At 46.9% G+C, this 13,306-nt stretch overlaps 1 protein-coding gene across 2 annotated transcripts in view; it reads left to right on the top strand.

The window, feature by feature from the left end:
- Positions 1 to 13,017, top strand: part of LOC126528940 (sodium/calcium exchanger Calx-like) — a 79,780-nt gene extending 66,763 nt beyond the window's left edge. For both annotated transcript variants that reach the window (XM_050176526.3, XM_050176527.3), the window contains exons 10-13: positions 1,011 to 1,349; positions 2,874 to 3,052; positions 4,192 to 4,521; positions 5,122 to 13,017. In XM_050176526.3, the coding sequence (XP_050032483.2) occupies positions 1,011 to 1,349; positions 2,874 to 3,052; positions 4,192 to 4,521; positions 5,122 to 5,352 (1,079 nt within the window). In that variant the 3' untranslated portion in view covers positions 5,353 to 13,017. The remainder of the gene's footprint in view (positions 1 to 1,010; positions 1,350 to 2,873; positions 3,053 to 4,191; positions 4,522 to 5,121) is intronic.
- Positions 13,018 to 13,306: the final 289 nt, after the last annotated feature.

Raw genomic sequence — 13,306 nt, 5'->3', positions numbered from 1 at the left:
CCCCGAGAGAGTTACTGGCTTACACAGCGACGCGTACTCGATGCCGTAAAGGAAAGGAATAAGCGATAGATGTCGTCTCGCCTGAAGTTGACAATTTCACTTAGAGGCATTTTTGGCTGAATCGTAACGTTGCCGCGGACACTGAAAATAGAGTGAGAACCGCCCGAATCAGGCATGTGTATCTGCTTGCCATAGCGCTTGTGAATTTGAGCCAGTCTGCACGCCTGTCTCCCTACCTGCTTGCCTGCCCGTGTTCCTCCCTGTTATAGCCATCCTACCCACCTCGGTCCGTCTTGTCCTGTCCTCTGTCACGCTCCCCCTTCCGCTTTCTTTCATTCTTTTTATCCCCCTGTTCCGTCCCCGTTTGGCATATCCAACCTGAACTTAATACCCCTGGTTAACCTCCTTGCCTTTCTTTGCATCCTTTCACTCTTTCTTGTCTTGTCCTGTCTTACCCATGCGTTCGTCCGCGTGCGTGTGTGTGTGTGTGTGTGGGTGTGGGTGTGTGCGTCTTTGCACGTGTGTGTCAGGCCGTCCCTTGAGTCTTGTGCGTCTCTAAAGCCTTCGAACGCGTCCCTCCGCCCCTCCTTCTGGACCTGTGTAAGCTTGCCGATCCACAACACCATTTCAGTGAAAAGCTGTATTACTTCTTTTTTTGTTGTTGTTTTAGGCACAGCTTATGTAGCGCCTCTCCCTGCTCTTAGTGAAAGCGCATGTAGTGCTTTTTGCAAGTGCCGCCCATTGTGTGATGTCCCTCCACGTTCTCCCCCGCCTCCCAATCCCCCTGTCGCATCTCTCTCTCTCTCTCTGCCGCGGCGTTGCAGAGCCCGGCATCTTACTTATTTTTTGTTGTTTTAGGCACAGCTTATCTAGTGCCTCTCCCTACCCTTAGTGAAAGCGCATGCAGTGATTTCGGCGAGTGCCCCCCCCCCCCCCCCCCCATCCAATTGTGCGATGTCCCCCCTCCAACCCCCCTGTCGCATCTCTCTCTCTCTGCCGTGGTGTGACAGAGCCCGGCATCTTCGAGTTCCGGCGCCGGGGCCTGCTGGTCCGCGAGAGCGTGGGCACGGCCCAGGTGGCCGTGGTGCGCACCAAGGGCGCCGACGGCACGGCCTACGTGCACTGGCGCACGCGCAGCCAGACGGCCAAGGACGGCGAGGACTTCCACGGCGGCGAGGGCAAGCTGGTGTTCGAGCACGGCGAGACGGTCAAGAACATCGAAATCCCCATCGTGGACGACTTCGAGGCCGAGAAGGACGAGCACTTCGAGGTCGAGCTGTACGACGCGTCGCCGGGCTCCGGCCTGGGACACCTGACCAAGACCACCGTCACCATCACCAGCGACGAAGGTGACAGTGGGGCTAGCACGTGTAGAAGCTCATAGCTGTTCGATTACTCGCTTCGCCCCCCGCCGTGTACACACACCTCCAGGTACACCTCCTCCTCGGGAACTACTATGCGGCGAAGTAGATCTCTCCGGAAACCTTTATGTGGTGCAAGTAGGGGGCGAAGGGTTTGTAATGTGGAAAACGTGTTAGCCGTAAAAGCAGAACAAAAAATACTACGCCTGCGTTCGCGCTCCTCGTGAACAGCTTGTATTGGCGCAGACGCACAAGCCGCTATGTAACAAGAAGGTACGACGCTATGAAACTATGGCCCATGCCACGCAACTACGTACAATGCGCTTACGAGTACGTCCAACATTATGTGCACTTACTGACATGCTAATAACGACAAGCAACCACACGATTCATGATGCAAAGTGTTGAAGTGTCGTGGAATAGGGTAAACGAGCGCCCTGCCTTTGCTTTTTTACGTTGTCTCTCCCACATTCTCTATACGTGAAAAAAGTAGAGTCCGCTACAGACACCTAAACTTCTTTTGAACACAACAACGCGAAACCGCCACCCGCAGGTGCAGCTCTCAAGTGCACTGCTCCAAGGTGCATGGGCTAATCCCGGAGTCAGCGCGTCATACAGGGCCATACCAGCGACGATTTTACTTTCTTTATTACGATCGCTTAGTAATGTTTCATCGTGCTGTTGAGGCGCACAATATGTTTGTTTTGACTGTTTACCTTCTTTTTCTCATGTGTGCCCTTCAGCGCCATAAAATGGACTCGTTTTACCAGCGCCCCTTGATACGTTTTTTAAGTATTAAAGGACTCTGGTTTCACTGTAAGCAGTGAGCTTGGAGTTTTAATTGGCGCATTTGTATAAGGAGCAGCAAGCGCTCAAAAATTTCGCAGGCCCTCATGCTACATATGAATGACTGTAATGCTATTCCATTGTGGTGTTCCATCATTTCATGGCTATTCCCTCGACATCGACATGAACAACTCCGTTGGTCGTCCGTGGATTTCGATGCCATCATATACTGATGCTTCCTAGCAACACCCGTACGAACTTATAATGTACTAATGCTGCCCATATCTACACGTCATGTCCTTATGAGCTACTGAATGCGTCCCCCTATGATGCGCATATATATATATATATATATATATATATATATATATATATATATATATATATATATATATATATATATATATATATATATATATATATATATATATATAACTTCTTTGAATGCACTGGCTCCGGGATAGGCTCGCGCTGTGGTTTCGGGTGGACATCATGAGCGAAAGCCGATCACCATTCATTAATGCTATTGTACTAAAAACTAACTGACACTTATTATGTGAAACATGCAAGAAACCAACAAACGCCAGAAGTGCGGGGATTAACAGTTCAAAGTGGCACTCGTTATTTTTTATTCAGGAACACAGCTATGAATCTAGAGATGTAGCCTCTTGTAGTATCAGTGCTGCCTGCTGGATCGTAACAGATGCTTCGTTCTCCGGCGCGCAGAGTTCAACACCATCGTTAACCGGTTGATGTTGATGACCAACACCAACGTGGACAAACTGAGGCTGCACTCCGCCGACTGGGCGGGCCAGATAAAGGACGCGATGAACGTCAACGGCGGCGACATCGACAACGCCGAGGCCGTCGATTACGTCATGCACTTCATCACTTTCGGGTGGAAGGTGAGGAGGCGCCGAGCATATGCTGTTGTCATGTCTCATTCTTGAACTACCGTTAGTAAAGGCAAGGCGCAGAAGACCAGGCCTCAAGAAGAACACAAACGACAGGACCGGCGCCGGTCCTGTCGTTTATGTTCTTCTTGAGTCTTGGTCTTCTGCGCCTTGCCTTTACTAATTCAAGCATGAGCCAACTAGCCCAAGCAAGAGCCCAACTACCGTATTGTGAGCCACGGTCTCCGAGATCGGCGGCGGCGCACGGTGTCACGCTGCCCGATTTCGGGGGTCACGTGTGATTTTGTTTTCTTTTCAATCTTGCGGGTCATTTCTGACCGAAAGGGACAATTAGGAGACATGCTGAGTTTGGCTGGATTGGCACATAGCACTGTTGTAGCAAACGGTTAGTCTTAACTTGGGTTTGGAAGCCCAGGAAGACAGGAACAAGCGAAAATGGAAGCCTACATGGGCAACGCCACCGTTAATTACGTTCGGGCATCAACTTGGCGTGACGTAAACATTGAATAAGAAAGAGGAATAAAGATTGAATTGTATTCTAAGCTGTACCTACGCTCAACCTCGCGACTTCTCGGAACTTCCCCCGCATAATAAACTACCCCAAAGTGCGCGGAAATACTGTATATTTTCTGACGTCGCAACGACGTACGACGACGTGACGCGAATTTAAAAAAAAGATTGCGGTTGGCCTCCATTTCCTCATATTACATATAATCGACGTATTTGGCGCCGGAAAGACGAAAGTAAAGCACTTAATGATAGGTCCACCCGGATTAAATACAATTAATCTTTCTCTCTATAGCGTCTCTTCGATATTTACGATCAGTGTTCCTTCAGGACCCGATCGCGTTGCCGCTTCTTCACTGCTTCAAATAGTAATTTTTGGAACGTGACTGGATAAAACTCAGCTACGTCAATTAATATTGCCTGGCGAAAAAGTTCCTGCCAGTGATATTTACTAGACAAATTGCTTTCTTTTATATTTTTTATTAAATTAATGTATTAATGTAAAAAAATGTAACCGCTGCATAATGGTCTAGACGTCAAGCTCTGCGGCTGGTCTATCGGGCAACATTGTGTATGCTATAGCGACGTGCCCTTAAGAGGATGACCGGCCGGTTCTCGCACAGGTACTATTCTCGCTGGTACCGCCTACGGGCTTTATGGGCGGCTGGCTGACCTTCTTCGTGTCTCTGGCTGCCATCGGTCTGCTGACGGCCGTCATCGGCGACCTGGCCGGCATCTTCGGCTGCCTCGTAGGCCTGGAGGACACGATTACGGCCATCACGTTCGTCGCGCTGGGCACTTCCCTGCCCGACCTGTTCGCCTCCAAAGGTGCCGCCCGCGCGGAGAAGTACGCCGACAACGCCGTCGGAAACGTCACCGGAAGTAACTCCGTCAACGTGTTCTTGGGTCTGGGTCTGCCCTGGGTCCTGTCGGCCGCCTACTGGCAGATCAAAGTGAGTTGCTGGGGTGGGCCGAGAATGTATCTGCGCAGTGTCGCTTGCGATGTGGGCCTGTCGGCTGCATTCCGTCAACAGAGATTTATAATGCGTCTGTATGTCTGTAAAGTATGCATGCCCGTCGTACTCCGCCTTCTAGCACAACATATCACACGGGTGTTGAGGACAAGAAATATTCGATTACAAGTCTACACTCAAACACTGTAGTAGCAAAACGGGTTAAAACAAACTAATGAACACGACGATGCAATCGTAACGTTACCTTGAAGTTTCCGTGGAAACCAATGCATTTAAGATGCCGCTTTTGTTTTCGAAGGCCATTGTAAGCCTTTCTGGTTTATATTCTAATTTACGCTCTTCAACTATCTGGGTGCTCACACACCCTCCCCTCCTCAAGTTCGATGAGTAACGTTGTCCCTTAGGGCAAACAACGGCTGTAGCGAAGTAATGATTATGCAGCAAAGTATTTTCAGCTTGCCCTCCAAATTCGTTATAGCGAGGTTTCGCTGTATTCCGTAGCCATTTGTAGGTATTTGTCGCTCATACACCTTTGTCTACAGTCAGCCACACTCTTCAGCCATATGTGTGACAACGCAGGGGAGCGTCTTCAATGTTCCCACTGGTTCCCTCGGCTTCAGCGTGGGCATCTACTGCGCCTTCTCGTTGACCTGCATCGCGCTGCTCATGCTGCGACGGAAGCTGGCCTTCTTCGGCAAGGCCGAGCTGGGCGGTCCTCGACCGGCGGCCATCGCCAGCGGCGTCTTCATGGTGTTCCTGTGGGTCCTCTACATCGTCCTGTCGGCGCTGAAAACGTACAACCACATCTGAAGACGTACGACCACGTAAAACGACCACCTTGCGCGCGCGCTGCCTGTAACCATACACGATTTCAGTGAGAGCTCTCATGGGGGTACCGTCGTTTCAGGCTGCTAAAGGGGAACGTTTTCGCCGAAGGTTCGGCTTCACGCGACGGAGCGATATCGTTTATTTGGAGAGCAGACGGCTTGTACAACCTGGCGCGAGGTCATCGAGTTGTGCGTGCCCCGATCGCTGCAACCCCGCAAAATACGACGGGCTTCCGCTTTAGGATTCTCTCAGCTCGCCGGTACAGGCGCACATTCAGAGCAGGCGAGTCGCGTATATTTTGTGCGTTTGTTTGAAAAGAATCACGGAAGCCTTTGCAGAGGCGCTGGATAGAGACACAGGCTTTATGTTTTAAAATAAGTTTTGCAGGCCAGTTCTCGGAGGAGGTGCTGTGTCACGTTAGAGGGTGACCTGCTATCGAGAGTTTCTCTGCTCTGTCCCCGTTCGTCATCTCCTCTTCTCACTTTTTTTTTTTTGTCGTGTGAATGCTTCCGCAGGCGGATCATGCGATGTCTAGACGTCGTAACGTCGTGTATTCGTCCGCGAACTCGCACACCATACATCCGCCCTTGTGGTTTCTTTAAAGCTCGCTCTATACTTTTCGTAAAGACGCGCCAAGCCCTAGCATAAAGCTGCGTATACGTATCATACTTACGATTACTTTTCACGCGCCAACGGCAATGACAGAGCGCCGCAAGCTAGCCCTTCTGCCAAAGGACACCGATGCCAAATAGACTGAGTAAAAAAAAGTATTTATTGTAATACTCAGTCAGCTCCTCATATTGGCTCAGGGCTGGTGGAGCAGTGCAGATGTACTACGTAGCGAATATACATCAGCGTACAAAAAATCACAAGACGGACGGTTGCAACTACAAAGAACAAGCGCTGATTGCCTTCTGCTGCAGACGCTGATAGCGAAAAATATTCCCGTTGCCAGCCCGGCAATGCTGACAAGGCGGTATGTATAGGGAGACAAACATTTGGCCTCGACAGAAGGATTGAACGGATGGAAAACGTTTGTATAGAAGTTGATGGCACGCTGGCCTACATGTTAAGGATTGCAGTGTGGACAAAAGCAAACGTCCTGCTCTCAGCTTTGTGCAGGCCATGCTGCTTGTTTTGGCTTTATGTTCATGGCGTCTGGGCGACGTCAGATCAACATCTAAATGAGCACTTGGTAGATCATTGTTTAAGTGCTCACATTACTGTTGCGGATATCAAATTTAAACAACAATGACAACTTCCGAATAAGTTCGGCGTGCTTGAACGTCCTCTGACGTATTTGGAACAGCGGGTAAAAAGAATGCGGATTAGCCAACGCGCACGTTAAAGAACAACCTGTGTTCAGTTGTCTACGATGAACACCAATTCACACTCTATTGACGAAGCACAATGACCTTTTCAAGATCAACCTTCTCGACAGTGCATGAACCGTCAGCGAACAGCTTTTAAGAAATGTTGGTTGATGAGTTTGCTCGAACGGATAGCCTCTCCTCTGCAAGCTCTGTGTGATTGGTATTAGTTTTCGACAAAGCCTATCGTGATGGCCTTGGGCGATGTTTTGTTGATGGGTTGGTGGAGGAAGCAGCGTGCTAGTGTGTTTGTAGGGAGTGGCAGTCAATGTTGAGTTTTGGCTGTTTATCGGTTAAGGTCTTCCTTTTCATGGTGTAAGATCTTTGAGATTACCAGTACTCCTACGAGAACTATTGCAAACGCATTGGCAAATTATTGATGACGTCCTTCATGGTGTGGGTAAAATGTTGTTGTCTGGGTAGGGATATAGTGTGCTTTCATTGACGGTCTCTCCGCAAAACCTTTCTTTTCAATGCAAGGTCGTTGTGGTTGGGTTGTTTTTTGTCACAATCTTTCACAAATGTTAACGTGTTCGGCTGAATAGGCATCAGCCTCGAGGTAACAAGTTACCGTGCAGCTATTGGCGTGTGAGAGCATGACATATTTCTACCAGACGTGTGCTAGAAAATCTAGCTTTCGAGTGTAAGAAAATTGAGAATGTGTGAATATTCGATGACATATTTCTGCAAATGAACTTGGGCAGTGTTTCGTTGATGTACTTGGTGGTCTATGTAATTGGCTGTTGGTAACAGGCCGGTGTGCAAGGCTTCTGGACCGTTTTGTGACTCTGCTGAAAGAGTGTACTTTTCAAGCGCAAGATGACCGCGACTGTGTTGATTTCTCCCGAGAGACTTTACAGACACTCATCAGCGCTTTGTTGATGTTTGGCTGTTTGAGGGGGCCTAGTGTGTGCGCCAGTTACGTTAATGTTGGTTGAACAAGTTGAAATGTTCATGTATGACTGGATGCTACATTCCGTAGAACAGCTCTGAAACGAGTTCGCGTGTCGACTGGAATGAATATTCGGCGCCTGCATTTTGCCATTGTTCAGGCTAAAGTGTAGTAAAGCGTCATTCCATCGATGATGCACTCCAAACTCGAGGTACAAACTGCAGAGGTGACATGGGGTCACTCTGGATGTGTACAGGGTGCTTGTGACCGAACTTTGCCTCGTTGTACGGTATAGTGAAGGCCACACTCTTAAGAACAAAGATGATGCCAGCAACTATTTTAACAGAAGTAACTGCTCATGCCACATTTTAAATACTATTGCTTGAGTTTCGTACCTTTCAACGGAGCGGCAGTCGCGAGCAGCAGTTTAAAAACCACACACGTCAGGAACAATTTTTTTTTCTCAGCCTACGCGTGCACAAAATCAAGTGCGTGAGTCCACGTGTGGTACAATGCACTGTCACAGTTCCACGGTGTGAAGCTGCGCAAGAAGTAATCCTTAATTTTTGTTGACGGGGTGGTGGCAAAATTTTTGCTCGCGAGTTTACGTTCATTTTAGGATGGCGCAAACAGAGAGAACGTTATTCATTGGTGAGTACAAGAAATCTCGAAAATAGAGTTAAAGATAGGCAGATAAATTCGAAGCAGTTACTCTCTTATAAAATAGAGTTGACTATACACCTTTGTTCGCAGAGCGCACCAATCGCTGTATTCAAATTGCAGTCACAAAATTACTCCACTTGTAACCGACAATGTGATATACCTGATACATAAGAACAAAGTGTGGCAGATAATTGACTTGTGTGATATCTTTCTTGGGCACATTTGTTGGAGTGCCTCTTAATGATCGCAAGCGAAAAAAGTTACTTTTCAACACTGCCTCATTTAAACTCTTGCGACATACCTTGTATTCCTGTGACGTAAAAGTCAACTCGTCGTACTTGCTACAAAAAAAAAAAAAAAAAAAAAGCTTATGCACACTTCAACAACTGCGGAGGGGACCACCGTGCTGTTTCGGCACAGATGTCACTGCAGGCTGCGAATGAAATATTAATGTCGACATACAATACCGTCCACACTTAAAGGGAACATGTAATTGTTATAAAAAGCAAGCATAGCTTCAGCATTTTTTTCTGTTTAACAAATGAAGTGCCAGTATGACATCTTAGGCAGATGTCTACTGGAGGAAGATTATTATTGCACGCCCTCATGCCAGAGATAAACTGTAATTAAGGCCGGAATACTCAATATGTGTTCCTTCTACATGTGCAGTGTATCGTACATATCCCTGAATGTGGAAGTATAGCTTTCACATTCTTTATTTACATCACTAGAGCTCTGATTTTCTGCATCAAGTTCGTATGAAGTAGACAAATGACGATGCCTGCTGAAGCATCCCTTTGCTCTTTATAAATACATACACCCTTTGAGGCTTATCTTGTCCCCAAACAAATATTTATCATCTTTCATGCGAGCATTTCCTTTCTTGACGCTGCGCTACCGGTACTGTCAGGTCAAGAACCGCATGCTCATATCAGCACGATATGAAACCTGGCAAATAGTAAAACAGTAAATGTAGTGTGAAGGGACATGTACGCAAGATAGTCGACGATTATCGCTGGAGAACAATATAAGTAACAAGGGATTCTTTTCTTTTAGTGTAGCTGTGCTACGATCAAAGAACCAGGCCGTTCCGGTGACTTATAGTGAGGGAGTAACTTCTTGTCCCGTGTTTCCATTTTTGACGACGTGTTTCACGATGGAGTGTGCTCACTCTTCCCATAGAATACGTTGGCATGGCTCTTCGCAAACGAGGAAAATATACAGTATGGTCCATTGTCAAGAACAGCTAACTAGTATTCAAACCAACATAGACTGAACGACTCATTAAATTGAGAAAAGAAAAAGAGCACTTGATGTGGCGCGACATGCAAAACTGTATTGGCAAACACGTCTACGCCAAGCTTTTGCGTTAAAATCACAGCTGTAATCGCAGTTTTAATCAGTCATGAAATACTAATCTAATGCTTCCTTTACAGTGGACCATCTCTAGTGAGCCCAGGAACTCCCCAAATGCAGTTGAATATGAGAGTAGTTACTCACAAAGGCAGTCGTCAGTACTCCCTTCTTTAGAGTGCATACGTAATCGTGAGAACTGCCTCCTCCTTTTTTCGGCACCGATTCCGTCGTGAACCATGTCTGATAAATTAGCTGTGCTCAAATGTCTCTACTGGTCCCTATCGTCTATCGTTGTCGCTGCTATTTTTGACGCTGTCTATACTTTCTGGCAAGCCTTTGTTCTTATGTCTTGTTTTTGTTTCCAGTTCACAGAGCTTCAAGGGTGCAGGGTATCTCTACACTTCAGTGTTAGAAGCAAGCTCATCTTGTAAATATGTGTTGTACCATTTGCCTATCGACCTTCCGCATCCGTAATCATACGTACAGCTTTCTTCCTTTACTTGTACCACGGCACTTTTGTTTCGCAAGTTTACTGCACGCTTTGTGTTCAGTGGTGCAGTGGGTAGCAACATAAAAGGACGCAGTGATAGGAAGTTGTAGGAGTTGTACTTCCTGCACGTTCAATAATGCGTGTAAGTTTTAATAACATTAGTATATTTCTTCATGCTCCATATCGCAGAATCGCGATCACCGCCACTTTCCGTTGGCTGTCACGTCACAGAGTTAGTGTAATTCTGCTTCTGTGTTTTGCCACAACTTACACTTCAGACATCATGACTGATGTCTGAGGCGGGGTCAATCCTATGGTAAAGTTTCGCGCTACTTTTAGGACGCAATGATCAATCCTTCGTGCAATGCTCCCTGCTGCACCACAAACTTTTGAGAGCCTTTTTTCCTTTTTCCCTTTCGAGTGAGATATTCTGTCACCGTTACTTAATATGTGTTTCATCGTCGCATATATGATAGTCTCTTACGATTGACGTCCGAGCTAAGAACGTCAGATAATTTCATCTTTCAGAGATTGTAGTTCCAGAATGCTCCGATAACGTTGCCGATGTGTGGGAGAGCATTCGAGCGGCATTTCGATGATGAACTGGCTCTAGCAGTGATTTATCGCACGATGTTATACCTACGTATATTCTATACAGCCAACAAACAGTCGCTAACTACCAACGGTTTCAATGAAGGTTTTATACTCATGGTGAAAATGCCTTCCGCGCATGCGCAATACAAACTGCAATAAAACCGTAAGGTATAACTTGATGTTTTACGTGACGGCTGTGTTTTAAAAATAAATATCAAATTTCGAAGAACATGGATTGATAGATGTATCAGTAACGCAATCATACCCTTTCTTCTGAGTAACGTGCGGCAAAGTTGCCCAAGACTTTCGAAGCATAAATAGCAGTGATGGTCAGCTTCATTATGCGCACTGGAACGGCATTGTTGCCGCAGTATTGTTCAATTGCTGCTCTGCATGACCTTTGGAGCAGTTCTGGAGCTCTCTGGAATGACCACAAGAAGACGTCATATAGATATATTCATGGATGGGCACGGCATTTGTAATGAGAACACAAGATATACGGCTCGCGTGACGGCTGCTAGCTGACTTTAGGATGTCTAGCCCGCCTTGCCTTACATCGGCGTTCTTGGATGTTCTAGAGAAGGATATGATCTCTTCCTCTCCATTTCGTCACCATTATCACAATTTTGAGTCTTCTGTATTCGACTCGCACGGTTGATCATACGACGCATGCCATAGAGCTCTTGCTAAACAGCGCTCATATGGTCCCACTGACCTTCTTTCTTTTGGCAAAGACTGGACCCATTCCATGACGCACCCCTGTGCAGATGAAAGATGGCGCCCCATACTGAGACGCACATTTACTCTTGTACTTTCCGCTGACACAGTGCACACCATGTGTTTCTCCTCGTTGTTGCTAAGAGCACGTAAAAACAATGGCCCGTTCACAAATGCATTTACATAGCGCATGTATATCGCTTCATTCAAACACGACTTTCTCGAATCATTTAAAGTTCTTCTTCATCAAGTTTTGTTGAAGCAACAGTGTTCAAATTTCTCGGTGACGTATGGAGTATGACTTTTTTATTGCATGAGCGCTTTTCTGCTGGCTATTGAGCATGGAACAGTGTGAATCCGCGTGAGGCGCGATGACGCTGAAATCTCGTAAGGAATTCTCATCAGCAGTTAACTTATACTGAGGCTGCTGTTGATGCCATGGTCAACCCTACGTCGAGTGTCAGACACGATGTACCGCTATAAGCGTATTGTTGATTATCACTTCACTGCTACCACGCCGCGTGGAGTAAGCCGTACCCTTCTATGTGCTTACGGAAATACAAATTGAAAAAAATATATATTATCAAGCTTTTTGTACGCTGCTGAGAAAGAAGAGAATGTGTCTTTCACAGAAGTTTTGATTGACAGCACCTCTTGCGAGCCTCTGACAAACTACCAGTTTCATCATTTGCCGTTTGGTTCATTCAAACACTATCGCAAAGATCTTCTCTGATGCTCGAGTAATGGCGGGGGCTTTCGTATTCTAAAACGTTCCTCAACTTGACGCTCCCCCTGAACTCAGGAAAGTGGATGGCAGATTCGCCTCTCAACTGAAACAGTCACTGCGATATTGCGGCGTTGGATACATTCACAACGCGTGCTTGAGATCTACGAGGGCAGCGCCGTGAAACTCCACGGCGATTCGCAACTCAAAATTATGTAACCCTCTCGGTGTCTGCATCATGCGCAGGTGTAGAGTGAAGGTGCGTTTCTCAAGCAACTCGCAGTCGTAGCAACTCTCGAGAGAAGTTACTTTATAGCCTCCGAGATCAGAGGGCGAGCGAAAACGCCTTTGCCAGCCGATCTCGGAGGCCACTGTTATTCAATCGCACTGTCTTCAGACGATGGGTGGCGCTTGTGCACCACTCGGTGGAGTTGTGGAAGAGGGGTTCGAGCCGAGCTCTATACGGCAAAAAACGGGTGATAGTTTGTTGTCACAATTCTGCGGAGTACTATTGGATGCTGAACAATAATTTTTTTTTACTTTCGTCTTACTTTCCCGTGCCCCAGTTCCTTTGCAGAGTAAACTTATTTACATATGCATTGCACGAACGGTGAGAGCAAGAAGGACAGATGTATTTACACCACCACTGTGCAGTGCCGTCTTTCCGAAAGACCATAAATATGAGGCACGAAATGGCACTGCGTACATTATGCACGACCGCATTTGCATTATTGTGATTTTTTGGGCCGTGCTGTGTGGCTTCTGCATTGTTTGTATGCGTGAAGTGTGTTGTATTGTGCGTTCACAAAAAAATAATAAAATATGAACGAATGCTGCCGAATGAGTGAGTTTATTTCAATGCCCTCTCGCCCCCTCCTCCCCACGCCAATCGCGTAGCCAAGACTTCAGCAGGCTGCTTGTCTTTACTAAGAAGGTATGCACCCAGGAATTGAATTCATACAGTGTTCAAACACCTTCTTATGGAATAAAACGAGCTTATGGGCAAGTCTTAACACGTTTCTCGAAACATGGCTTTTGCCCTTCTAAAAGATTGCCAGTTTCCAGTGGAGGGGAAGGGCGGAGTGGAGGAGGTCGTTTTCTGACACTTAAACAGCCTCCATAAACTGACG

Source organism: Dermacentor andersoni, chromosome 8 (assembly GCF_023375885.2).
Source record: "Dermacentor andersoni chromosome 8, qqDerAnde1_hic_scaffold, whole genome shotgun sequence".
In the NCBI taxonomy this organism is placed as follows: Eukaryota; Metazoa; Arthropoda; class Arachnida; order Ixodida; family Ixodidae; genus Dermacentor; species Dermacentor andersoni.
Note: the sequence above shows the minus strand (reverse complement) of the source record. Positions and strands in the feature narration are given on the sequence as shown.